This window comes from Hemitrygon akajei, chromosome 4, assembly GCF_048418815.1.
Source record: "Hemitrygon akajei chromosome 4, sHemAka1.3, whole genome shotgun sequence".
Lineage (NCBI taxonomy): Eukaryota > Metazoa > Chordata > Chondrichthyes > Myliobatiformes > Dasyatidae > Hemitrygon > Hemitrygon akajei.
Window position 1 is genome coordinate 174,640,849 of NC_133127.1, and position 27,218 is coordinate 174,668,066.

Here is a 27,218-nt window from a genome sequence, read left to right on the forward strand (position 1 = left end):
AAGAAATGTGACTGTTTCAGATGGGTAAACACAGTGGCGTGCAAAAGTTTGGGCACCCCTGGTCAAAATTTCTGTTACTGTGAATAGCTAAACAAGTAAAAGATGACCTGATTTCCAAAAGGCATAAAGTTAAAGATGACACATTTCTTTAATGTTTTAAGCAAGATTACCTTTTTATTTCCATCTTTTACAGTTTCAAAATAACAAAAAAGGGAAAGGGCCTGAAGCAAAAGTTTGAGCACCCTGCATGGTCAGTACTTAGTAACGCCCCCTTTGCAAGTATCACAGCTTGTAAATGCTTTCTGTAGCCAGCTAAGAGTCCTTCAATTCTTGTTTGGGGGATTTTCACCCATTCTTCCTTGCAGAAGGCTTCTAGTGATATTCCTGGGCCGTCTTGCATGCACTGCTCTTTTGAGATCTATCCACAGATTTTCAATGATGTTTAGGTCGGGGTCTGCGAGGGCCATGGCAAAACCTCCAGCTTGCGCCTCTTGAGGTAGTCCATTGTGGATTTTGAGGTGTGTTTAGGATCATTAACCTGTTGTAGAAGCCACCCTCTTTCCTTTTTCAGCTTTTTTACAGACGGTGTGATGTTTGCTTCCAGAATTTGCTGGTATTTAATTGAATTTATTCTTCCCTCTACCAGTGAAATGTTCTCCGTGCCACTGGCTGCAACACAAGCCCAAAGCATGATCGATCCACCCCCATGCTTAACAGTTGGAGAGGTGTTCTCTTCATGAAATTCTGCACCCTTTCTTCTCCAAACATACTTTTCCTCATTGCAGCCAAAAAGTTCTATTTTAGCTTCATCAGTCCACAGGAGTTGTTTCCAAAATGCATCGGGCTTGTTTAGATGTTCCTTTGCAAACGTCTGACGCTGAATTCTGTGGTGTGGTTGCAGAAAAGGTTTTCTTCTGATGATTCTTCCATGAAGGTCATATCTGTTCAGGTGTTCCTGCACAGTAGAACAGTGCACCACCACTCCAGAGTCTGTTAAATCTTCCTGAAGGTCTTTTGCAGTCAATCAGGAGTTTTGATTTGCCTTTCTAGTAATCCTACAAGCAGTTCTCTCGGAAAGTTTTCGTGGTCTTCCAGACCTCAACTTAACCTCCAACGTTCCTGTTAACTGCCATTTCTTAATTACATTACGAACTGAGGAAACGGCTACCTGAAAACGTTTTGCTATCTTCTTATAGCCTTCTCCTGCTTTGTGGGCATCATTTATTTTAATTTTCAGAGTGCTAGGCAGCTGCTTAGAGGAGCCCATGGCTGCTGATTGTTGGGACAAGGTTTGAGGAGTCAGGGTATTTATAAAGCTTTGAAATTTGCATCACCTGGCCTTTCTAAATGATGACTGTGAACAAGCCATAGCCCTAACAAGCTAATTAAGGTCTGAGATCTTGGTAAAAGTTATCTGAGAGCTCAAATCTTTTTTGGATGGTGCTCCTTTCCTTTTTTTCACTCTAAAATTGTACAAAACAAAAATAATACACTAATTTTGCTTAAAATATTGAAAAGAATGTTTCATCTCTAACTTTATGACTTTTGGAGATCAGTTCATCTTCTACTCACTTAACTATTCACAGAAAAAGAAATCTTGACCAGGGGTGCCCAAACTTTTGCATGCCACTATATACCATTTTCTGAAGTAAGTGGTTCTATGAATGGTGTTGTAAAATATGATAGTTTCATGGTTGCCATTACTGATTACAGCTTCTTATTCCAAATTTATTTAATATGTGGGAAGTAGAACTGAATGTTCAATTGCTTAAAAAAAGGAAAAGAGAGGGGGGGAGAAAGATATTTTGCCTTTTGTGCAGCAGTTTCATGACATTGAAAATGGCTTTGCTTTTAAACTGATGTTGGGTGCCATAGTAACATTTATTCTCTAGGCATTTTTTTAAAAAACCTGAGAGTAGTGGCTCAAAGTGTTAATAATTTTTGTGATCATAAAAAATGCAGATAAATCTGATGTCATTCTTTATGTTGAATTTCCAGATATTTATGTTTGAGGGATCCGATGCCTTCAACTGTTGTACTTTCTTTTCAAGTACCTACGTCCTTGCAGGCACACACGATGGTAACATTTATCAATTGGATGTCCGAAACACAAAGTAAGTAAACTGCACAACACCACAGTAAATTAAACTGGTGTTTGATCTGTGGTTCCCTTTCATTCTGGCTACATCCCCCTTCCTTTCCAGCCGTGATGATGGATCTCGGCCCAAAACTTCGACTGTTTGTTTATGTCCATAGATGCTGCCTGACCTGCTGAGTTCCTCCAGTGTTTTGTGTGTGTTACTCTGGATTTCCAGCTTCTGCAGATTTTCTTGTGTTTGTGGTACTATTGGAACTGCACATCTGATTTACTTTCATCTTTAAAAATCTCTTAGTATTTGTTTGACCAATCCTTCTAGTGGATGTCTTTTAGTTAGCAATATTTTCTTATAAAAGGGCATTCTGCATTTTATTTAATTGCAAATAGCTTTCTTGATACTTTTAGATTATCCAGGCAATTGGGATATACAAAAAGGATTGTGACTTCTCATTTATACTTTGTGATTTACCATAATAAGGAGTATGAGATGGAAGGTGATAGGTTAAACCAGGTGAGGGGGAAGGTGGGTGGGTGGGAGAGGGAGGATGAAGTAAGAAGGGAAGTGATAGGTGGAAGGGGTAAAGGGCTGAAGAAAAATAATCTGATAGGAGAGGAGAGGGAAGTGGATCATGGGAGAAAGAGAAGGAAGATGGGCATCAGAGGGGGGATTATAGACAGGTAAGGAGAAGAGGGGAATCGAAGAAAAGCACTACAGCGTCCGATGCAATATGGAGAAGAGTGATGTGGTTTCAAAAACTGAATGAAATGCAGAAAGAGTAAAGAGTGATTATGACAGAAGCTTTACTGCCATTGCAGAGCAAAGACAAAGAACTCCCATGCAATGACATTCCCATGGATCTGGAGAGCAGAGAATTTGAAGGAGATTTGTGTGAACAACCACCTTAAATGTTGCAAAGAAAGTGGGTTAAAGCTCCAGATCACTGTATGAGTAGTAGTGTCATTCATTCTCTTTAACTATCCTGAGGGATGTGAGAAAAATAAAAAGTGAACTGTGAATTTCAGTGGAGATGGATCTGGAGTTGGAAAGGTTGCATACAGGACAGATAAAATGAGAGTGTGATTATCTTTCAGGGATAACTATATGAATTGGATGAAGAGGGGAACAGTTCCCAAAGAAATGAGAGATAATATAAACCTTTTTGAACAACGGGGCTCAGAAGTGGAATTTAGCAAGAATTTAAATATGTAACCTTATATACAAAAATTTTTTTTGCTAGAACATGCCACATTGTCCTGATCTATGCTTAGTTTGCATTTTAACTTTCAATTTACTTTGTCTTTACAGAACACCCGTACAGGTTATCCATCGATCAGGTGCTCCAGTCCTTTCCTTGTTGCCCTGTAGAGAAGGCTTTATGGCTAGCCACAGTAAGGCTATATTTGTTTCTCTAAATACATTGTATGGGAGCATGGTGCCTAACTTATTGATCTGGTATCCAGTAACTTAATGACCTGGAGATGACAGCTGGAGAATTTAAACATAGAGCATAGATCATTATAGCGCTGGTCAGGCCATTCAGCCCACAATGTTGTGTTGATTTTTGATGCCTACATTCTAAATCTCCTCCTTCCGTTTATCATCTATTTCCTTAATCCCTTCATTCAGCCTCTTAAACTGCACCAGGTTGCCTGATTCCACTACTACCCGTGGTAATCTTCCAGGCATCTACCATTCCCTGTGTACAAGAAGCAAAACTCACCCCTCATGCCTCCTGTAAATTTACCCCCTTCCCCCAGCTTTAAAAACATGCCCTCTGGTGTTTGATATTTCTACCCTGGATAAAAGATTCCAACTGTCTACCCTATCAATGCCTTCATATGGTCATGTCTGAGCCTCTGATGCTCTGAAGGAGAACAAGCCAAGTTTATCCAAGCTTTCCTTTTAAGCTGATACCCTCTAAACCAGGCAGCATCAGGTGAAGCTCTTCTTCACCCTCTCCACATCCTTTCTGTAATGGGATGACCAGAACTGCACACAATTCAATGAGCGCGATCAGACTGAAGTTTTATAGAGCTACAACATGACTTCCTTACTCTTATACTTAACACCCCCACCAACATAGGCAAAGTTCAAAGTACATATATGTCACCATACACAACCCTGAGTTTCATTTTCTTGCAGGCATTTTCAGTAAGTACATGAAAAACACAATAGAATTAATGAAAAACTGCACCTAGGAGGATGGACAAACAACCAATGTGCAAAAGACAGTAAGCTGTGCAAATACAAAAAGAAAAGAATAAAAAGAGAAATAATAAATAAATATTAAAAACATGAGATGAAAAGTCCTTGAAAGGGAGACCTTGTGGGAACATTTCATTGAAGGGGGGAGTGAAGTTGAGTGAAATTATCCCCTCTGGTTCAAAGGCCTGATGGGTGAAGGATAATAACTAAATCCTGGTTTCCTTGGGCTGTGTACATCTAGGGAATACACACTCCGGTCCCACCAAATCTGTGAGATTGGGACGGCTCTCCCACCCCAAACCCCGGTTTGTGTGAATGCTATATAATTTGCTACGCTGTTACAACTTGGTGCCAAGAAATAACAGACAGCACACTGCATATGATTAAAGGAATTACATTTATAAGTGCCAACTTAACTAAAGGGTTGGTAAAGAAAAAAACAAAAAGGGTCCATTATAATGAAATAGTCAAGTGTGCACCAGTTGGAACTCAACTCTTCCAAAAGTCATATTCACCGAACCTCAGTAGACCTCCACACCTTGCTCCATCAAATCACAGTCCCCCACTGGGTAGAATCCTACAACCGGTTCTCTCCAGCATCTCCTGCCAGATGAAAGACCCCAGCTCACACCAGTGTCAGGCACACAAAAAGAAAACCCACTCCCCTAACTGGATGGCTCACATTCCAAAGCACCTGTTATCTCTAACCATAACCCAAACTCTGCTTCTACAGAAAGACCATTACATTAGCAGTGAAACCTTTATCAGGGCATTACACTAAAGTCCATGTAGATAATATCCACAGCTTTACTCTCATCAAGCTCCTTTGTAATCTCTTTAAAAAAAACTCGGTCAAGTCTGTTAAGGCATGACCTGCCCTGCACAAAGCTATGCAGACTGTCCCTAAGCAAGATGTGCCTTCCCAAATGTGCATAAATACTATCCTTGAGTATCTTCTCCAAGAGCTTCCTTTTCGCTGATGTGAGGTTCACTAGGTAATTATTAGCCAATTTCCTTTTTTGAACAAAGATGAAACATTTGCTACTTGCCAGTCCTTTGGGACCTTACTTGCTACAAGTGAAGTCACAAAGATCTTTGTCCAAATCCCAGTAATGTCCCAACTTCTTCATTTAGTATTCTGGGATTTATGCCATCAGGCCCTGGGGACTTATAAGACCATAAGATGTAGGAGCAGAATTTGGCTGATCAAGTCTACTCTGCCATTTCATCATGGCTGATCCAATTTTCCTCTCAGCCCCAATCATCCCCATATCCCTAATGCCCTGAACAATCAAGAATCTATCAACCTCTGCCTAATGATTTGGCCTCCACAGCTGCCTGTGACAACAAATTCCATAGATTCACCACTCTGTGGCTAAAAAAAAATCCTCCTCAGGAATTCAGAAATTCCATACCTGAACTCTGATCAGCTGTTGTTAAATAGCTCCCACATGTCAGACATGAACTTGTCCAATAGTACTTGCTCTTAGCTCCTATCTTGTCTTGTCTTTCCTGTCCTATTTTGTCCCAAGTTAAAATCTTCCTGCAAGATTCAATTTTATTCTTATAACCATCTTATGACATAATGAATTGTGGACACTATTCCCAAAATATTCACCTACCTAAACTGAAGTAAGTAAATAATAGACTTACGAGTAATGGTGACCATGAAGCTACCAGGCTGTTGTTAAAAACCTTTCTGGTTCACTGGTCCCATTGATGTGGAACCTGCTGCCCCTACCTAGAGTGGTCTATTTGTGATCCCAGAACCATCAAGGTGGTTGACTGTTAGCTACCCTGTGAAATTATATTCAGCCACTCAACTGAAGTGACATGAGGCATTGACAATAAATGCTGGCATTGCTAATGACATCCACATCGCACCAAATGTTAAACTGCTCTTTAATCTGTCATACATATTTTGCCTTTCGAAAGATCATGGCTGATTTACCATTTTGTCTCGGTTCACTTGGCTTTCTGATTTTTGTATTCTATGATTCCCTGAAGTACAAAACTCTATTTATTACAGAAAAACACAATGACATTTCTTGAAAGTAATTTCACTGGAGTCAATTTCATGCATTCTGCTTCTTGTGAAATCATAATAAAAATTGGGAAAATTGTGGAAATTGGGGAAAAGAAGACAAGTGTGATCTTCCAGGATTCATATGTTTTCTATATATTTTTGCTGAGGACTGAAATTTTGTGCAATTAGTCTTACACCCATGCAAACCCTCTCAACTTATAAAGTTTATTGACACTCAGTTATTAGACTTAATTCATTTAAAAAAATGTTGCTTAGGTGAAATGCCAGAATATTTCTTGCAACAGAGAATCTGTACCCCAGGCAGAAATTAGCATATTTAATGGAGAAAACAAATTTTCACAAGAATTGGAATTAAGATATTTTTCACAAACAAGAGAAAATCTGTAGATGCTGGAACTCCAAGCAACACACATCAAATGCTAGAGGAACTTAGCAGGCCAGGCAGCATATATGGAAAAGAGTAAACTGTTGATGTTTCAGGCCAAGACCCTTTATCAGGACTCGTGAAGGATCTCAGCACAAAACATCGACTGTACTCCTTTCCATAGATGTTGCCTGGCCTGCTGAGCTCCTCCAGCATTTGGTGTGTGTCGAAATATTTTTACTTTCTCTAGAAGAAAATGGGTTCATAGTCATCAGCGAGTTCTGCTGAAACTGTTGCAGACCTAAACTACAGCCAAATATTTGAAAATAACTCATTTAAAACTGCCTTATTCTTTCAGGTGATGGAAGTTGTTATATTATTCAGCAGGATCAAGATTATGTCATTGAATTTACAGGGCCTGACTGTGACCCCATATACAAGGTAACTAAAGTAATGGTGGCTTATTGTGTTTGGCTTGAATATCATAAAAAATTAATTTGTGAGCTAGATTTTCCATTCATGATTATGAATGGTTGGAAAATGTAATCAGTTGAATCCCACACTGTAATCAATAATATATCATTTTATGCACAGCACTAAGAATTATAAATATCTTAGAAGTTCATGTTATATGAAAATTTGTGCGAGAACGTTTTCCATTTGCTGACCCATTGCTCAATGCCCTAACCTGTATTTATCTCATTTCAGGTTGTTGTGAGGGAAAAGTTTGCCTACACATGCTCCAGGGACAGTGTTGTTCGGAAGTACCAACTACAGAATTTCTGAACTCTTTGAAGCATTGTTCTTGGGAGAGTGCATTAGATAACTGCAGTCTCACTTTGCCTTTCGTCTACTGTTTTAAGAAACAAAACTTTTTTTTAGTTAAAAGCAATTCAGAGCTTAGCTCTGTAGATTATAATACAGTCTCTGTGATTTGCTCTATATTGCCTGCATCAGCAAATAGAAGACAAAATACACAGAAAAAAAATAAATGAAGCAGCTGCTTTGTGGTAATTACATTGCATTATTTAGTGTGATTTTAATCGTATGATAAAATCATATTATAGTCTCTATTAAATTGAGTTCTATGAATACACAATGGAGTTCAGTTCAATGCAGTTTGAGAAAAGTATCTAAGGCAATAAATACACTTTTGTTTCCTCCTTTTAAAAAAAATAATTTCCAGTCATGCTAAAATTTTAAGTTGGCTAGGATTGCTTTTATTCATTTCTCAATATCTTTAATTTTGACCTGTGATTATGTCTTGCAGATCACCCATAATTTGCTGATTATACAAGCAATTCCCCAATCCTTTTATATTTTTAGACATTTCAAGTAAATGTGGGCAGCATGATAGCATAGTGGTTAGTGTTAACGCTATTAGGGTGCCAGCAACTTAGGTTCAATTCTGCCAACGTCTGTAAGGAGTTTGTGTGTTCTCCCCATAACCACATGTTTCTTCCAGGTACTCTGAATTCCTCCCACATTTCAAAGACGTACAGGTTAGTAGGTTAATTGGTTACATGGGTGTAATTGAGCAGCGTGAACTTATTGGGTGAGAAAGACCTGTCACAGTACTGTATCTCTAAATAAAGAACAATAATAAAATGAATTCTGGTTTTCTTCATGGCCGGCAGTATTTTGTACTGTATGTGCAATGCACGGGAAACAGGAATGCCTTTCCTTGTTGAACAGTGCACAGCATTTACAAAATGCATTGTAGGTCATCTCAAAAGGGTTCTTCAGGGCATCTCAAACCTGCCACATCTGTTAACTGAAGGAACCAGGGTGGCAGTTCCATGGGAACCTTCTCACTGCATGTTCCCCTTCAACTTTCCCCTAGATAGAGTGGACGCAGAGAGGATGTTTCCATTAGTGGAAACATCTACACCGTCCAGGACCAAAGGGTACTGCCACAAAATAAAAGGACATCTCTTCAGAACAGCGATGAGGAAGAATTTCTATCAGAAGATGGGGAACCTGTGGAATTCATTGCTATAGATGGCTTTGGAGAGCAAGTCATTGGGTATATTTAAAGCAGAGGTTGATGTGTACTTGATTAGTAAGGGTATCAGAGGATGTAGAGAGAAGGCAGGAGAAAAGGGTCAAGAGGGATAATAAATTAGAAATGATCGAATGGTAGAGCAGACTCAATGGACCAAATAGCTTAATTCAGCTCCTATGTTTTACGGTCTGTGGTCCAAGTTGTATGCTGTGGACTTGAAAATATATTGTGTTCTTTCATAGTCATTGTGACTAATTATTGGAATTTCCAACCATACAGTACAGTGGGGGTATATTTGCCCCAAGGATGGCAGCAGCTTAGAAAGGCCACTTTTTGCTAATTAGGGTTAAAAAAATAAAAACCCACAAGATAATTAAAAATAAGGTGATACTTTTCATTTATCTATATTGATTTAAAGATAAATACTGAACATTTGGGTTAATATCTACTCTTATCAACTCCACAAACTATTCATAAATGGAAATCAAGAAAATGAAGATGCTGGAAATCTGAAATAAAGACAGAGTTAATGTTAACTCTGTTTCTCTTTTCACAGATAAAACAGAACAGTAAGCACAGTACAGGCCCTTCAGCCTACCCTAATGTCAATGTAGCCCATCCCTTCCACATAGCCCTCTAATTTACTTTCATCTATGAGCCTATGTAAGCATCTTTTAAATCTCCCTAACATTTATTCCCCTACCACCACTCTTGACAATGCATTCCATACACTGATCATTCTCTGTAAAAAAAAAACCTACCTCTGACATCTCTCCTATACCTTCCTCCAATCACCTTAAAAATATATCCCCTTTATTAGCCATTTCCTCACTGACAAAAAGGTGCTAGTTGTCCACTCTATGCCTCGTATCATCTTGTATATCTCTATCAAGTCACCTTCCATCCTCCTTTACTCCAAAGGGAAAAGCCCTAGCTCAATCAAGCATGCCTCGTAAGAAATATTCTGTAATCCAGGATGAATCCTGATAAATCTCCTCTACCCTCTTTAAAGCTTCCACATTCTTCATGTAATGAATGAGTTAACGAGAACTGAATGCAATATTCCAAGTGTGGTCCAACCAGTTGTATAGAGCTCCAACATTAACTTGTGGCTCTTGAACTCAATTTTCTGATTAATGTAGGCCACTGTATCATACCAATTCTTAACCACCCTATCAACTTGCACGGCAACTTTGAGGCATCTATGGACCTAGACCTCCTATTCAAATACTGTCTGATCTGTTGAGTATATCCAGAATTTTCTGGGGTTTTTTCCACCAACTATTCGCTTTACCATGCAATTTTATCATTTGTAATACCTCTGACCGTCAGTTAGAATTGGTCATGAATATTGAGTCTTCGCTGTCTAGATACGCAAGCCTGGGCAGTACGATTTGGAGAGCAAGCTGCCCATGTGGCAAGCTCTCCCTCTCCACACAGCTGATGAACCCAAAGGAATGGCAGAGACTGATACAGTTTAGTACCAGCAGCATCACAGGAGTTGCCAGTCAACATTGAACTCACTGTAGGACTGCCTTAGGGACTCCAGCTCCGGGTTTTTCCCTCCGGGTTTACTCCCAAAGCCTTCCTCGTGAGTGGGTATGGCCGCAAGGCAGCAGCGGTTTGTGATGAAGAGTTTTCCTTGATGAGGTGTCGACCCATCTACCCAAAGCTACTGGTTCACATTTAGTGCATTGCATTCAGTATTCACACTGTGACCTCTTTGACACTGGAGAAGCCAAATGCAGAGTAGGCAACTACATTGAAGAAGTTCAATCTGAGGGCAATGCTGAGCTTCCCTGTACTTTATGTCATAATCTTTCATATTTCCTTTGAACACAGAGGATGGCATTTGGCCTGTTAAACTTGTGTTGGTGACAGAAGAGATTCTGCGGATACTGGAAATCTTGAGCAACGCAGGCAAAATGCTGGAGGAACTGAGCTGGTCAGGCAGCATCTATGGAGTGAAATAAAAAGCCAATATTTAGGACCAAGACCTTTCATCAAAAGCTCACAATGTGGCCTCTACATCGCTGAGTCCCATTGTAGATTGGGGGACTGCTTCATTGAATACCTCTGCTCTGTTCAGTACAACAGCCAGGATCTCCTGGTGGCACCTATTTCAATTCCAGTCTGCATTCCCACACTAATATGTCTGTCTTCTATACTGCTGTGATGAGGCCAGATGCACCTCGTATTCCATCTTGGTAGTCTCCAACCTAATGGCATGAACATCAATTTCTCTAACTTCTGGTACCAATTTCCATCTGTTTCCTTCACTTCATTTACCCAGGCTGGTGTCTCCACATGCTTCAAATCAGCCACCATCATCCCTGTACCAAAAAAACTCTACATATTCAGAACAAATGATGCCAATCATCATTAATGGCTGGTAATGGCATATATCAAAAACCCCATTCCTGTAACACTGGACGCACACTAATATGCTTACCTGATGAAATTCCTCTGTGACGGATACCATAGCATCTGTCATTCACCTAGAAAACAAGGGCACTTATGTCAGAATGCTGATTCTGGATTTCAGTTTGTCATTCAATACTACTCTCCCACAGAACCTGGTGAACAAACTCCTACTCCTCAGTTTAAATGCACCACTGCGCAACTGGGTGTTGGACTTCCTAACCAACAGACCTCAGATAGTCAGGATACACAACCACTCCTCCCTCTCTATCATCCTCAATGTGGGTGCCCCTAGGGCTGTGTGCTGAGCCCATTGTTGTACACTCTGCTCACACATGACTGCACAATCAAACATCCGAGTAATCACGTTGTCAAGTTTGCAAATGACATGACAATTGTGGGATTCATCACCCACAACAATGAGACATTCTACAGAGGGGAGGTAGAAGAGCTTGAGGCCTGGTGCCAGGCAAATAATAAGACAGGAGATGGTTATCAAATTTAGGAGAACTCGCACCCCTCGTTACATTGAAGGCACAACAGTGGAAACCATGAGGAGTTGCAGACTCCTGGAAATGCACACCTCGCACAAGAATATTCTACGCAGTCAGGACAGCTCACCAATGCCTCTACCTTTTTTTCAATAATATTTTTATTGTTTTTTTAAATAAAGAGAACATAGTGTAAAGGAGAATTGTGCAGTGCATAACAAATGTACAATTCACATTTATGAAAGAGATGCACCCATAGTACAATCATGCTTTGATTATTGCCCCACCCCTCCCAGTCCCCAACTCCAAGCCATCAATGCATTAGCAAAAAGGGTTAAACAGAACCTTTGTCCCCACAGAGCTGCATTGATATAGAGAAGGTGTATAGGCTGTTGTATGATAACAAATCTAGTCTGAAGAATTTTACCGGAAAATGCTGGAGATCAGGGATTTATGTACTGAGGAAAGAGAGAGAGAATGGACCTTTAGTCTAGCTGGGGCTTTTGAAAATATTCGAGAGGGTCCCCATACCTTTTGGAACGTCATGTCAGAATTGAGGATTGAGTAGTGGATCTTCTCAAGGTGTAGACTGGACATGATGTCCCTAAGCCACTGAGCATGGGTGGGCGGGGCAGCATCCCTCCACCTGAGCAAGACTGCGTGCCTTGCCAAAAGAGAGGCAAAAGACAGTATGCAACATTTGGTCAGACTTAGGCACATGTCTTCCTCTCCGGAGGTACCGAAAAGAGGAACCAAAGGGTGAGTTTCCAGATTGTACTAAGTATTTGGGATAGTGTTTGGTAGACATCTTTCCAGTATTTTTCCAAACTAGAGCATGTCCAGTACATATGGATAAGGGAAGCCTCGCCCCTTTTGCATTTGTCGCAACAGGGATTAACATCTGGGTAAATGCGAGATAATTTAGTTTTAGACATATGGGCCCTGTGTACGACCTTGAACTGTAACAGGCAGTGGCGGGCACACAAAGAGGTTGAGTTAACTAATTTGAGGACTTCATCCCATACTTCCTCTGACATTGAAAAATTTAAATCTTGCTCCCAGGCAGTTTTAATTTTGTCAAGAGGATGCCTCTACTTACTGAGGAGGCTGAAGAGAGCTGGACTATGCACATCAACACTCAGGCCATGCTGCAGAAGGCCAGTAGAGAGCATTTTAACATGCTGCATCATTGCACACTGGCAGACAAGAAAGCTCCAGAAAGGATAATCAAGAATGCCCAATGCATCACTGGCTTATCTCCCATCAAGAAAAGTGCCAGAAAAGGGCCAGCAATATTATGAAGGATCCCACCCACCCTGCTTATGGAGTAGCATTTGCCAGATGGGAGCAGCTGAAAAAGTTTATGGTTGGGGTGACTAGTGTCTCCAATGATCTTCCAGGCCTTCTTTATGCACCTGCTGCTGTAAATGTCCTCAGTGGAGGGACGTTCACATCCACAGATGTACTGGGCTGTGTGTACCACTCTCTGCAGTTCCCAGAGATCAAGGTTGGTGCAGTTCCCGTACCAGGTGATGATAAAGCCAGTCAGGATGCTCTTAATGGTGCCCCTGTAGAAGGTCTTGAGGATTTGGGGGCTCATGATGAAATTCTTCAGTGGAAGATGGAAGAGACACTGCTGTGCTTTTTTTTGCCACAAAGCCAGTGTGTACAGTTCAGGTGAGATCTTCAGTGATGTGTATACCTAGGAACTTGAAACTACTCACCCTCTCAACTGCAGTCCCATCGATACTGATTGGGACAAGCTTGTCTCTATTCCTTCTGTAATCCACAATCAGTTCTTTTGTATTTTGGACATTGAGGGAGGATTATTATTGTGCTCTTTATCTTGTTGGGATTTTTTGTGTGCTGCTTTGGAACCTGAGTAACAATTAATTATTTCTCCTTTACACTTGTATACTGGAAATTACATTAAACGATCTTAATCTTGATCTCTCACCTCTTCCACTTATCACCTCCAGCTTCTCCCCTCCCCCATCTACCTACCTTCCTCATCTCAGCTGGAATCACCTATCACCTGCCTGCTTCTACTCCTTCCCCTTCCCCCAGGAAGATCGGTGTGAATGGAAAAGGCAGATGAAATGACCAAGACATGGAAGCACAAGCTTGCCGTTACAGAGAGAGGGTACGTGCTCTGCAAAACAGTTACCTAGTCTAAGCTGGTCTTGCAAATATAGAGGAGGCTACATTGTGAGCATTGAATGCAATAGACACAAGAAATTCTCAAATGCTTGAAATCTTGAGCAAAACACAAAATGCTGGCTCACATACTGAGTTCCTTCAGCATTTTGAATGCAATAGACCATCCCTTCGTCTCCACGAATGCTACTTGACCTACCGAGTTCTCCCAACAACTGTTTTTGCTTCAGATTCCAGCACCTACAGTATATTACTCCCCACCTGGGTAACACTGCAGTCCTGGGGAATTAATACTGAACTTAGCAATTGTAGCTAACACCTCTTGTTCCTCTATCCACCAATGAAGACTGCACTTGGAGCACTGTGTCCAGTTCTGGTCACCACACTATAGAAAGGATGGGTTGCAACCGACCAAGTTCAGAGGAGATTCACTGGGATGCTACCTGGGTTGGAGGACTTTAAAGATTAGAAAGACTGGGTAGTTTGAAATTGCTTTCCATGGAGTGAGAGGCTGAGGAGTATCTTGTTAGAGATATGAAATTATAGGAGGCATAGATGGCATGGTAATGACATCAAAAAGAAGAGGATATAGGTCTAAACTGAGAGGAAAGAATTTTTAAAAAGATTTAAGAGTTATTTTTTGCATAGAGTGGTTGATATCTGGATTTCTCTGGCAGAAGAGATGGTAGAATCAGATACAATCACCAAGAGACATTCAGACAGGCAGTTGAATAGGCAGATCATAGAAATATACAAATCTAATGTGGCCAAAAGGTTTGGCATGGGTATAGTGGGCTAATTGTCTCATTTCTGTGCTCTACAATCCTATGATTCTCTAACACTCTGACTAAAATGGTGCAATATTTTAAGTATTGTATCTAGCAACCAGGGAGAAACGTTTCACTAATTTCTGCATAGTAATTACAGTCCTTTTTCCTAAAGGGATTAACAAAATTAGGTTTTAATTAGAAAGATTTAGAATAATGTTTCTTCAAACATGGTAACCATTTGCTGTGTGCCAGTTCCATTAAAACGAAATAGAATGTAAATTATTCAGGGTTGCTGGACCAGCTCCATTCGTCACAGCTGTGATTTTCTTCGTAAGATCTCCAACATTGATAGGTAGAAGTTCTCCATTTGATGTCCAGGTAGGCAACGTGTTCTTATAGCAAGACAATGGGTATACTGTATATTCATTACAAATTCCTGTGAATACTGTAACTTAGTAGAGTGATCAGAACTAGAGGTTATAGGTTTAAGGTAAGGGATAAAAGATTCAGAAGAAACTAAGGATTTTGTTTTTTACCCAGACAATATTTTGAATCTGGAAAGTACCACCTGAGGTGGAGGGACAGACACTTAACAAGATTCTAAAAAAGCATTTGAATCATAAAGGGACGGATGGGTATGGACCAAATCCTGGAAAATCAGTTTTGCTTAGATGGATATTTGATGGCCAGCATGGATGGAGTGGGCTGTAAGGCCTGTTTCTAACCTATTGCTGTGCGCAGATGCTGTTTTTACAAAGAGACTGATGCAAAGCAAGCAGCCATTCTATGTCATATGCTATTCATCCGCAACAAAGTTGACTTGCAAAGCTGCTTCGTAGATTCGCTCAAATGACTTCAAAAGCAGGCTTGATGCAGGGTGTACAATGTCTCAAACTTGTACGTAAGAGATTACTCAGTGATTAGTCAAGTCACACACTAAAGTCAAAGTAAAATTTATTATCAGAGTACATACATGCCACCACATACAACCCTGAGATTCTTTTTTTGTGGGCATACTTAGCAAATCTATGGAACAATAACTGTAAACAGGATCAACGGACAACAAACTGCGCAAATGCGAATTTAAATAAATAGCAATAAATAACGCGCATGAAGTAACAAGATAAAAGAGTCCTGAAATGAGTGCAGCTATCTCCCTCTGTTCAAGAGTCTGATGGTTGAGGGGTGGTAACTGTTTTTGAACCTAGTAGTGCGAGTTCTGAGGCACCTGGTGGCAGCAGCGAGAGAAGAGCATTGTCTGGGTGGTGAGGATCTTTGACAATGGATGCTGCTTTCCTACTGCAACATTTCATGTAGATGCTTTCAATGGTTGGGAGGGTTTTACCCATGATGTACTGGGCCAAATCCACTACGTTTTGTAGGATTTTCTACTTAAAGGCATTGATATACCTGTACCAGGCTGTAATGCAACCGATCAGCACACTTTCCACCATACACCTATAGAGGTTTGCCAAGGTTTTTGATGCTATGCTGAATCTTTGCAGACTCCTGAGGAAGTAGAGGCATTGTTGTCCTTTCTATGCAATTATATTTATCTGATGGGTCCAGGACAGTTGTACTTTCAGTGTTGAAAATGTCACGTTGGTGCACTGAAGGGGGACAGCTGACCTACTGAAAGCACACTTACAGTTTTGAAGAAGCCCAGAATATTGGCACAGCAGAGAAAGTTCCAAAATTTTGGAAAATAGAAGATAAAGCAACAGACTGGGAAGACTAGAAAGGGTTTTATTTTTGCTCTTTGCAAAACTGGCAGGAAAACAAGGTTGTTAATGATAAATCCGGAACATTATCCCATAATCAATTGGTCCTGTTATGGTGTCATCCTTCCTCCCTGTCAGTCAAAGATATATCCACACAATTGTCAATGAATGAGGCACCAGAGAGTGATAAAATATTGGGCACTAACAATTCAATTTGTTTGCATACTAAACCAAATTAGAAAGGTAATTATGAAGAGCTTTATACAAACACCAAAGTAGGTTATTCAATTGTTCACAGTGAAGATTATTCTCCTTAAGTCCGCCAGCTGCAATATATGATATTCATTGGATAAAAAGAGCTGTTTTTTTTCTTGAATGTGGTGTTTAATTTGAGGTGGAAATTGTTATTCTACCTCTGAGAATTCTAATGCAGTCACTGTAGGATCTGCAGAATTAGCCACTGAAGGGTTGATGGAGTGTGACGGGATAGGAAGTTGATAGACAGTGGTGATGTGCTTCCTCTGCCAAGTTTGCAAGACTTCCATGTGCTGTATCTCTGGGTGCATTTTCCTTTTTTCTGAATAGTCAGGACTGGGAGGACGGTGATGGGAGGGAGGTGATGAGAGTTCATGAAGGTGGAAGAAAGCATCTTTACTCCATCTGCTGCATAGGCCAGGATCACTCGGTGGGCACCCATTTCAATTCCATAATTCCACTTCCCATTCCCACACCAACAGCCTCCTCTACAGCCACAATGAAGCCAGACACAAGTTGGAGGAGAAACGCCTCATATTCCATCTTGGTAGTCTCCATCATCAATTTTTCTAACTTCTAAAAACCACACACATCTTGCTTTCCTCTTCACCCATGAGTTTTTTCCTCCATTCCAGTGGCCTCCTCACCACTTCTCATACTCTCCTTCACCCTCATACCCTGCACATTAGCTCTCTCTAGCTCCCCACCACCTTTCCTTTATTCCATGGTCTAATGTCCTCCCCATCAGATTCCTTCTTCAGCCATTTGTTTCTTGCACCTATTGCCTCCTAGCTTCTCACGTCGTTAGCTTTCATTCACACCCCCCCTTACCCACCTATCTTCTCCTTTCACCTATTTCCTGCCAGATTGAGCTTCTACAGGACTTTGTGATATGGTGCAACTCAAACTACCTGCGTCTCAATATCACCAAGACCAAGGAGATGGTGGTGGACTTTAGGAGATCTAGGCCTCATATGGAGCCAGTGATCATTAATGGAGAATGTGTGGAGCAGGTTAAGACCTACAAGTATCTGGGAGTACAGTTAGACGAGAAGCTAGACTGGACTGCCAACACAGATGCCTTGTGCAGGAAGGCACAGAGTCGACTGTACTTCCTTAGAAGGTTGGCGTCATTCAATGTCTGTAGTGAGATGCTGAAGATGTTCTATGGATGTTGTGGAGAGCGCCCTCTTCTTTGTGGTGGCGTGTTGGGGAGGAAGCATTAAGAAGAGGGACGCCTCACGTCTTAATAAGCTGGTAAGGAAGGCGGGCTCTGTCGTGGGCAAAGTACTGGAGAGTTTAACATCGGTAGCTGAGCGAAGGGCGCTGAGTAGGCTACGGTCAATTATGGAAAACTCTGAACATCCTCTACATAGCACCATCCAGAGACAGAGAAGCAGTTTCAGCGACAGGTTACTATCGATGCAATGCTCCTCAGACAGGATGAAGAGGTCAATACTCCCCAATGCCATTCGGCTTTACAATTCTACCGCCAGGACTTAAGAACTTTTTAAAAGCTATTATTAATGCTTTTTGAGATAGTGATTTAGATGCATATCATATTTTTTTACTGAGTTAAGTATTGTATGTAATTAATTTTGCTACAACAAGTGTATGGGACATTGGGAAAAAAAAAGTTGAATTTCCCCATGGGGATGAATAAAGTATCTATCTATCTATCTATCTATCCCCCTCCCCCTTCCTTTTAATACTGGCTTCTGCTCTCTTCCTTTCCAGTTTTGATGAAGAATCTCAGTTTGAAATGTTGACTAGACATTTCACTCCATGATGCTGCCTGACCTCCTGAGGTCCCCCGGCAATGTGTGTGTGTTGCTCAATCTAGTGGTTAAGACTCTACCTAAATGGCAGGATAAAAATAAATAAAAATTGCAATAAAACAACTAAGTGTTCTGTTTTTTTCTAAGGACCCTCTGATCTGAAACAGTTAACTCTTTTTTTCTCTTTCCATGGAAGCTGATGGACCTGCTCACCCACTTCCCCCACCCATCCCCACCATTTTATTGTATTCATATTGCTTTTAGACACTGTACCATTTGATTATTGCTTAGGTACCGCACATTTTAACAGACAAAATGAAGAAGACCAAATTAACTTGAAGAATCACTATCAAAGCTGAATCAAAAATTTAAAAAAGACCTTTGTTTTAGATGTTAGAATGTGGAATTTGTGGAATGCTGAGTACTTGAAGTCAAGTACTGTTTACCTGAAGAAGGCATTTTTAAAGGTAACCAAAATAATGAAACATTAACTTAACTGTTTGCTAACAAATTTTATAAAATATTTCATAAAATATTAAGAAAAGATAAAAACGGACAGAAAAAAATTAAAAAGAATGGTCTCGTATAGCACTACAATTCCCAGAAGGTCTTGTATCGGTTACCATGGTTCCGATCCCACGTAGTCATCTTTCAGGTCAACCCGTTGCCGCAGCAACGGAGGTCCGCCGGGAAGCAAACAGAAGTGAGAAAGCCAACATCGTTCAAGTGTAAAAACTGCTAAAGAGTGAAGATGGGTCAGGATTACTACAGCATCCTGGGCATTATTAGAAATGCAACAGACGTGGATATTAAAAAAGCGTGAGTTTAAAATAAAACGTATGGGTTTGTTCAACAACTATGTAGAAGCTCCTGAGATGTTTCAAGATGGAACGGGAGTGTATGGCCAGTTCTTTCCCTCCAAAAGCTGCTAGCTGATTATAATATTATCGACCATTGGATTTTAAAATGTTGTACACATTATATAAAAATTGACAGCAATTCTGAAGTACTACTTTGGCTGTAGAGAGCAGTGGGATATTCTGAAGGGGTGTGAAAGATGATTTTTAAAGAGTGACAACCACAAAAATTAGCATAACACAGATTCTTTAAAAATGTGCATTTATTACGTATTCCTTTTGCCTTGTCCCTTTTTATCTCTTATCTTGCATGAAGGTACCTTTGCATATCCATACAATTACTGAGGACCTATGGTGTGTGTGTAGAAAAATTATTCAGTTCCTCCACCAACTTGCTACTTGCCCTCAATATCCCATTTAAGTGCACACATTTTGTAATATGCACAAGTTTCTTTGATGACTAATTAAATTCAAGCTAATATCGCGGTGCAAGTATTGACCAAATAGTACATTTGACAAATGTCCATGGCCGCCACCAACATTTCACAATGTTTCTGGAGTGTCATCTATGTATAAACGATGTTGATGAAAATCAATATTTTCTCTGCTACTGGCACATTAGTCTCAGAATTACCGCTCACCACTCCAAAAGTTGTGTTATGTGAACCGAAGGGTCATGTGTGTTCATGGTTGCCATGGTATATGTGGGTACAGTTGCTCTAGAAACCCAGGGGAGCTCTCAGCAAGGTGCAGACAATATTTTGCCTTCTTAAGGAATCCATAGTGTGCACGTACTGGTGTTAGCCAAGTCTATGAAACACTGGAAGGCCCATGGGAGGCCCATTCCATTATTTTCATCGATCTTGTAAGGCTTTGACAATGTGTTCTTTACAGTTCAGATGAAGCAACTGGAAGCTGGCTCAATATTGATCTTTATTGAGATGTGCTCTACAGTTCCTTTGTTTATACTTATTGAATATATTGAGCGATGGTGGACATTACTGATTTCTTCTGTGATTCATTCTATTCATTTTTTATCCATTGAATTGTGCAAGGTGATATGAATTGCATTCCTGTTTTACATGCTTGTGGGTAGACTCGCCTGAGAATGCACCATTCTCGGAGTGTCACAGTCTTAGGCTTCATTGCATTGTTGCTTTCAGATCCCTCTACAAATTATTCTTTTCATTGTTCATTTCCATTTAAAATACCTTAAATCTGTCAATAGTCAAGCAATCAACATCTCTAGCTATTAACCCAGCCTACCACCCCCACCCCTCCAGGAGGACCACAAATGTGTTGTAGGGTTTGGAGGCTTGTGTGCCTCAATGACCCATTGAGCTTTAGTAGGTGGAGTCAGGGCTTTATGGGTAGGGTCACCCATGCCAAATAAGTCAAACGGTAGAGCCCAGACTAAGAGAGGTCCATCATCCTCCAGGTTCAGGTTTTCGGCTCAGGAAGTAGAACAAAACTGTTTTATGGAAATAGCAATGAAGAATCCTTCCACATCTGAGTGTCACGGTATTCCCGACTCTCTACCCGGAACTTGCATGACGGACGGTGAAAACTGAGCTACTGTCATGATGAAGGAAGCCCTGAACACTGCCAGAGGTGGAGGATCTTCACTGGTGCCCTAAATGCCAGCGATGTAATGGGCGATAGAGAGACCACCCCTACCATTAACTCATACTCATCACTTAGCTCCACGTTATGTACATAGAGTCAATCTATGAATATAACTGTTACTTGTATATTGTTTTATAGCATTGCTTTTACATTCATATTTATTGTTTTTTGTATTTTTATTACTTTTTATGCTTATTGTGTATTTTATGCCGCATTTTATCTGGAGTAACAACAATTTTGTTCTTTACATTCGTGTACTGAAGATCAGCAATAAACAATTTTGAATCTTGAAGTTCACAACTTCAATATGCTTTAATATATTTTTCTCAAAGAAAATGTCTACTTTTTCAGGTTCAGAAATACAAGGCAAGTGTAATACTGTGCTTCCATAATGTTTCTTGCTACATTAATAATGGGATTTTGCTTTCCAATTAAAACAAAATAGAATGATGAGGTGTGATACTAACAGATTTGAAAGTTCAGCCTTCTGTAAACAAAAAGGGAATTAACACGTTTTGTCACCTAGAAGCAGTGCTATGGGCTCTATCTTTTTTTTGGAAATAAGTTTATGTAAATTTTGGTTGGCATGAGCACACAGTATTTCACTAAGTTATGAAAAGGTTTATATTTGTATGCTTAGGCTTCAACAGAAAATGGATGGAAAGTGAGATTTTTACCATATTTTGTTGAGGATGTCTATCTGTCTTTGTAGGTACCGAAAATTAGCCCTAAAGTATCATCCAGATAAAACTACAGATCCCTGTGCAAATGAAAAGTTCTTACAGATTGCAGAAGCCTATGATGTTCTGAGTGATTGTGAGTATAGAGATTTTTATAGTTTCACAGCTTCCGATTGCAAACCTCATGATTAGCTTAACTATATTAAGACTATGTTTGCCATATATCTAACCAGACTATTTATAAAAATAGTGATCATTGGTTTTATATTGAAATGCAGATTAATTGAAATCAATACTTCTGTGGTTTTAAAATACAATTTAAATCAGTACTGAACTCCATTATTCTGGTTAATAAAATCCTCACCCAAATGTTTTGCATGTAATACAGTTAAATGATTAAAGCATCTTTTTAATTCAGCGTGGAAAAATTTTCCATGCAGTTTTTCATTATGAAAATGTATTTCATAATGGAGGAACATTTCAGTGTTCATGCACTTTATTGAACAATGTTTAAAGGAGTGATGTTTTGAATATTTTGTAGAAAGATGTATTCTGTGTTCCTATTCATACATAATCATTGTCATAGCTGTGCAGTTTATAAGTTTATTTTTAAAAGAAATCAAGATTACCGGTATGTCTTTTGCAACTTGAATTACTCTATGGTTAACATGTGGTTATCAGAAGAAACTAAAGCCCAGTAGAAGAACTCCACTCTACTTTGACTGAAAATGCTTGTCTCTGATGTTTCATGAAACAACAAGGTCAGATACCCAATTTTCTTTGTTCACAATCTAGTAGACCGCTTGTCTGCAGTTATTTTCAGCCCTTTTTTATTACTTAAACAAAATGTGGGAGTCCTTGTTGCTTGCACAATTATTCCTTGTCAAGGAGCAAACTGGAGCCCATAAAAAGATAAGAAATAGGAACAGAAAGAGGTACACAGTCCCACATGTTGTTTCATTTCCCATTTTCCTGTGCTAATGCAGTATATAACATTTAAAGCAATGAGTAAAGTAACAGTGGAAAAATATAATCATGGAATATTCATGCTCAGAAAAATAATATCTGTAGTGTATTTAATATTTCAGTAATATTGTAAATATATTGTTTGATTAAGCATTCTTTGTTTGGTTACATAATTTATTACAGATTATATGTCAAAGTATGTGAATGGCATACGTCATTACACCACATGTCATAAGTATGCGCCTCACTAAAGTACACAAGTTATCCCTGGTTCCTGTGTTCTTCTTTCAATTAGTTTTATGTTTTGGAATTACAAAATATAACAGTGGTGACAGGGAAGTTTAAAAATGAACCCGAGATGAAGCGTAGCATGTTTTTCTTCAAAGGGGCGAGAAAGACATTTGATTTTTTTAAAAAAAAGCACAGCACATTTTTTTTTGTAAGAGATGAAAGACTTTCAAGTTTTTTTTTAAAAAAGGCATAAAACAGGTGAAATTCACAGGTTTATAAACACTGATAATAATAATAATTTTTTAAAAAACAGAAATGGCTGCCTACATTGGAAAGGTAGATGCACTTGATTGCACAACAGATAATTAGTTGATGTATACTGAACAAATTGAGCAGCATTTTGAAGGAAATGAAGTAGCCAATGAGAAACAAGTGCAAGTTTTGCTGAGTGCAATAGGTGGAAAAGCATACAGTTTGCTTAGACATTTAACTGCTGCAACCAAACCAGTTGAAGTGAACTTTGCTGATATCATGAATGTAAAGCAGTAACATTTAGAAACAAAACCATTATTGATTACCGAGCACTTTAGGTTTCATAAGTGGAATCAAATGGAAGGAGAGTCCATTTATGTGGCTGAATTGAAGAGATTGTCTTAGCATTGACAGTTCAGTAATGGGCTTAACGATGTACTGAGAGATTGTTTAGTTTGTGGAATCTTACAAGAGAGCTTTCAGAAATGGCTTTTAACTGAAGTACAACACACATTTAAAAGAACAGTTAAAATGAAACAGCAGCTAGAGATGCAATTGAATTGCGGTCAGGAATGAAAGTGAGCGTGAACAAAATTGCAACATCTAAACAAAAGCCTGCCTGGCTGAACAAATTGTATTACCATTGTGGCAGGGGCTCATGTACACCAGACCAATGTAGATTTCAAGGTGAAACACAGAAAATTCAACGAAGTAGAACACATGGGTGGTAGAACATTCCATTGATATGTCTAAAAGGCACCATGCAGACTTCATAAACTGAGGTGGAGTTTAGTGATGTTGTGGGGTTAGATTTGGATGTCATGGGCATTAATGTTTAATATTGTAGACATTATCACAAAAAGTATTGTAATTAAATGGTTGTGTTACTAACTTGGTAATGCAGAGTCTGAAATGTGTTCTGATCCCTCCATGCACTTTTGACAATCAGGAGTCATATTTAACAGCCATGAAAATGAAAGGTTATATCAATGGAAATAGCAGTGAGGCTGGTGGAATTTTATAAAAAGGCAGCAAAAGATTACTATTCTTTTATAAAAGCAAACTTCTCATTCTTACCAAGTCTGGGCGGCACGTGACTACAGTCCCATGCTGTATGTAACAGTTTCTTAACTATTTTTTTGAAAAAATCGAAATTGTTTTCAAGCCCACTGCAAAAAATACACAAGGAAAGCATCTATTGAAAATGGCCCACCACCAGTAATCTAAGAATGGGAAATAATGCTCATATTATCAACAATAGATACATTCTAAGAATAAACAAAAGGATACTCATTGAAAGAGCTGTTTCTGTTTGCTCAGCAAATTGTAAAAAAAAATCTAGTTTCAAATATGTAATAGCTTTGGGGAAGTTATTTGTCTCCCCTGACTTGTTCAGAAAAATTGGTTCAATCCAGTAATAGTGAGATCGTTCAAAAAATTGGGTGCATGAAGTTAATAGAGGTGCCTCAAGTAACCAAGAATTATGTTTTCATCTTTAAAATATCTGTGCTGCTCAGGCCGTGATAAGAGTTTCTGACTTAGCAACACACACAAAATGCTGGGGGAACTCAGAAGGTCATGCAGCATCTATGGAAAAGAGAAAACAGTCGATATTTTGGGCCCAGACTCTTCATCAGGATTTCCAGCACCTGCAGATTTTCTCTTGTTTTAGCATTTTTCTTTTCCAATATTTTTATTAGTTTCTACATAGAAGAATACAGAGTACAAGAAAGTGTATATAAAAGGTCAAAAAAGATTTTAAAATCTACCAATTACATTGTATCTGTTCATAATAACAACCTCATTATCCGTATTCATATAAATTAATCTATAGTTATATTGAACTATACTAATTTAATACAAAAAAAAGAATCTAACCCCTACCAAGACCAAAGCTGTTCATTAAGGAGAAAAGAAGGTAAAATACCTTCTCATATAATAAAAATGAATAATAGCCAACATCTGTGTTTAAACAACGAATTGAAGGTTTTGAAAATAATTCAGTAAAGGTCCCCACGATGTTTGAAAGTCTTGACGAGATTCAGAAGTTAAACAACAAATCTTCTCTAAATCTAAACATGACATAATGTTGCATAACCATTGAGCATGAGTAGGAGGAAAAACATCTTTCCATTTAAACAAAAGCGTCCTCCCAGCTATGAGAGAGCTAAAGGCCAAAATATGTAAATCAGATGCCTTCAGCTTAATATCTTGTCCTGCAACAATACCGAATAGGGCCATCAGAGGGTTAGGCTTAAAACTGACTTTAAAAAGTAAGGACAAAGTTTGAAAAACTTCCTTCCAATATTTTTCAGGATTCGGACAAGTCCAAAACATATGAATTAATGAAGCTTCTCCATTATTACATCTGTCACAGTAGGGAGATATATCCGAATGAAAACGAGATAGCTTATCCTTAGTCATGTGAGCTCTATGTACCACCTTAAATTGTCTGAGGGAATGATGAGCACATAGCGATGAAGTATTAACCAGTTTAAAAATTTCATTCCAAGTTTCCTCAGATATTGATTTCTGTAAATCTTGTTCCCAGAGATTCTTAACTTTGTCGAAAGGAACATTCTTCATCTCCAGTAACATAACATAAATATTAGATATAGCACCAGTATGAAAAGGTGTCAAACTAAAAATTATGTCTAGTAAGTTCTTATCTGAGCTTATAGGAAATGTGCATAATTGAGATCTTAAAAAGTCTCTGATTTGTAAATATCTAAAAAAGTGAGTTTTGGGTAAACTGTATTTAGCTGACAATAGTTCAAATGAAAAAAGGTTTCCTCCAGCAAACAGATGCCAAAAACATTTAATACTCAACTTGTCCCATTCTTTAACAACTAAATCAGTCATGGAGGGTTTAAAAAAGAATTAGAATAAATGGGACTTGAAAGGGAAAATCTCAATAAACCAAAGTGTTTTCTAAATTGCATCCAGATCCTCAGAGTATGTTTAACTATTAAATTATCAGTTAGTTTACTTACAGATAAAGGAAGTGAGGATCCAAGAAGAGAAATTTACTAACAGAGTTAGCTTCTAAAGAAACCCATACCGGTCAATCTACACAATTAATATAATATAGCCGAAACGTAAGATATATATTAACTCCCCCAGCAATAAAACCTAAAATTAGGTAAGGCTAAACCTCCAGACTTTTTAGATTTTTGAAGATGAACTTTATTTAAATGAGGACGTTTATTTTTCCATATATAAGAGGATAAGGTAGAATCGAGAGAGTCAAAATAGGATTTAGGAATAAAAATGGGTAAAGTCTGAAGAAGATATATAAATTTAGGTAGAATATTCATTTTAGTAGAATTAATTTGTCCAATCAATGATATTGAAATAGGTGACCAATTTAATGATATCCTTTTTACATGATTCAATAAAGTAAGAAAGTTTTCTTTAAACAGGTGTTTGTAATTCTTAGTGACTGTTACACCCAAATAAGTAAATTGATTCCTTACAACTTTAAAAGGGAGATTAGTATTAATTGATTCCAAATTATTTAAAGGAAATAATTCACTCTTATGTAGGTTCAATTTATATTCTGAAAAATGGCTAAAACGGGTGAGTAAAGAAAGTACACAAGGTAACGAGGTCTCAACATTAGAGGTAAACAACAATATATCATCAGCGTAAAATGAAATTTTGTGAGTAATACCTCTCCTTAAAATACCACAGATATCATTAGATTCTCAAAAAGCAATGGCAAGAGGTTCTAAAGCTAGATCAAAGAGCAACGGGCTCAGCGGACAGCTTTGTCTAGTTCCATGATTAAGTTTAAATGGTTTGGAATTTTGAAAATTATTAACAACACGAGCAGAAGGAGATAGATAAAGTAATTTAATCTATTGAATAAAATCTGGTCCAAAATTAAATTTTTCTAAGGTTTTAAATAAATAATTCCATTCAACCTGATCGAAGGCCTTCTCAGCATCTAAGGATATCACACATTCTGATATCTCCTAGGAGAGAGAGTAAATAACATTTAATATACGACGTATATTAAAATGGGAATGTCGGTTTTAAATAAATCCAGTCTGATCATCAGAAGTAATAGAAGGTAGAGTATTTTCAATCCTATGAGCCAGAACTTTAGAAAGGATTTTAGTATCGACATTGAGTAATGAAATTGGTCTATATGAAGAGCATTCAGTTGGGTCCTTGTTCTTCTTTAGGATAAGCAAAGTAGAGGCTTCATAGAAAGATTGAGACAAGCTACCTAATTTGAAAGAATCCAAAAGGGCTATGTGTAACTGCAATATAATTAATGAAGAAAAA

At 38.7% G+C, this 27,218-nt stretch overlaps 2 protein-coding genes across 5 annotated transcripts in view; both read left to right on the top strand.

The window, feature by feature from the left end:
- Window positions 1-8,342, top strand: part of LOC140726964 (proteasomal ATPase-associated factor 1-like) — a 474,892-nt gene extending 466,550 nt beyond the window's left edge. For both annotated transcript variants that reach the window (XM_073044019.1, XM_073044018.1), the window contains 4 exons: window positions 1,999-2,114; window positions 3,405-3,487; window positions 7,074-7,156; window positions 7,424-8,342. In XM_073044019.1, the coding sequence (XP_072900120.1) occupies window positions 1,999-2,114; window positions 3,405-3,487; window positions 7,074-7,156; window positions 7,424-7,501 (360 nt within the window). In that variant the 3' untranslated portion in view covers window positions 7,502-8,342. The remainder of the gene's footprint in view (window positions 1-1,998; window positions 2,115-3,404; window positions 3,488-7,073; window positions 7,157-7,423) is intronic.
- Window positions 8,343-18,989: 10,647 nt separating this feature from the next.
- dnajb13 (DnaJ heat shock protein family (Hsp40) member B13) overlaps window positions 18,990-27,218 on the top strand; it is a 72,769-nt gene continuing 64,540 nt past the window's right edge. For all 3 annotated transcript variants that reach the window (XM_073044022.1, XM_073044021.1, XM_073044023.1), the window contains exons 1-2: window positions 18,990-19,132; window positions 21,509-21,612. In XM_073044022.1, coding sequence (XP_072900123.1) covers window positions 19,065-19,132; window positions 21,509-21,612 — 172 coding nt within the window. In that variant the 5' untranslated portion in view covers window positions 18,990-19,064. The remainder of the gene's footprint in view (window positions 19,133-21,508; window positions 21,613-27,218) is intronic.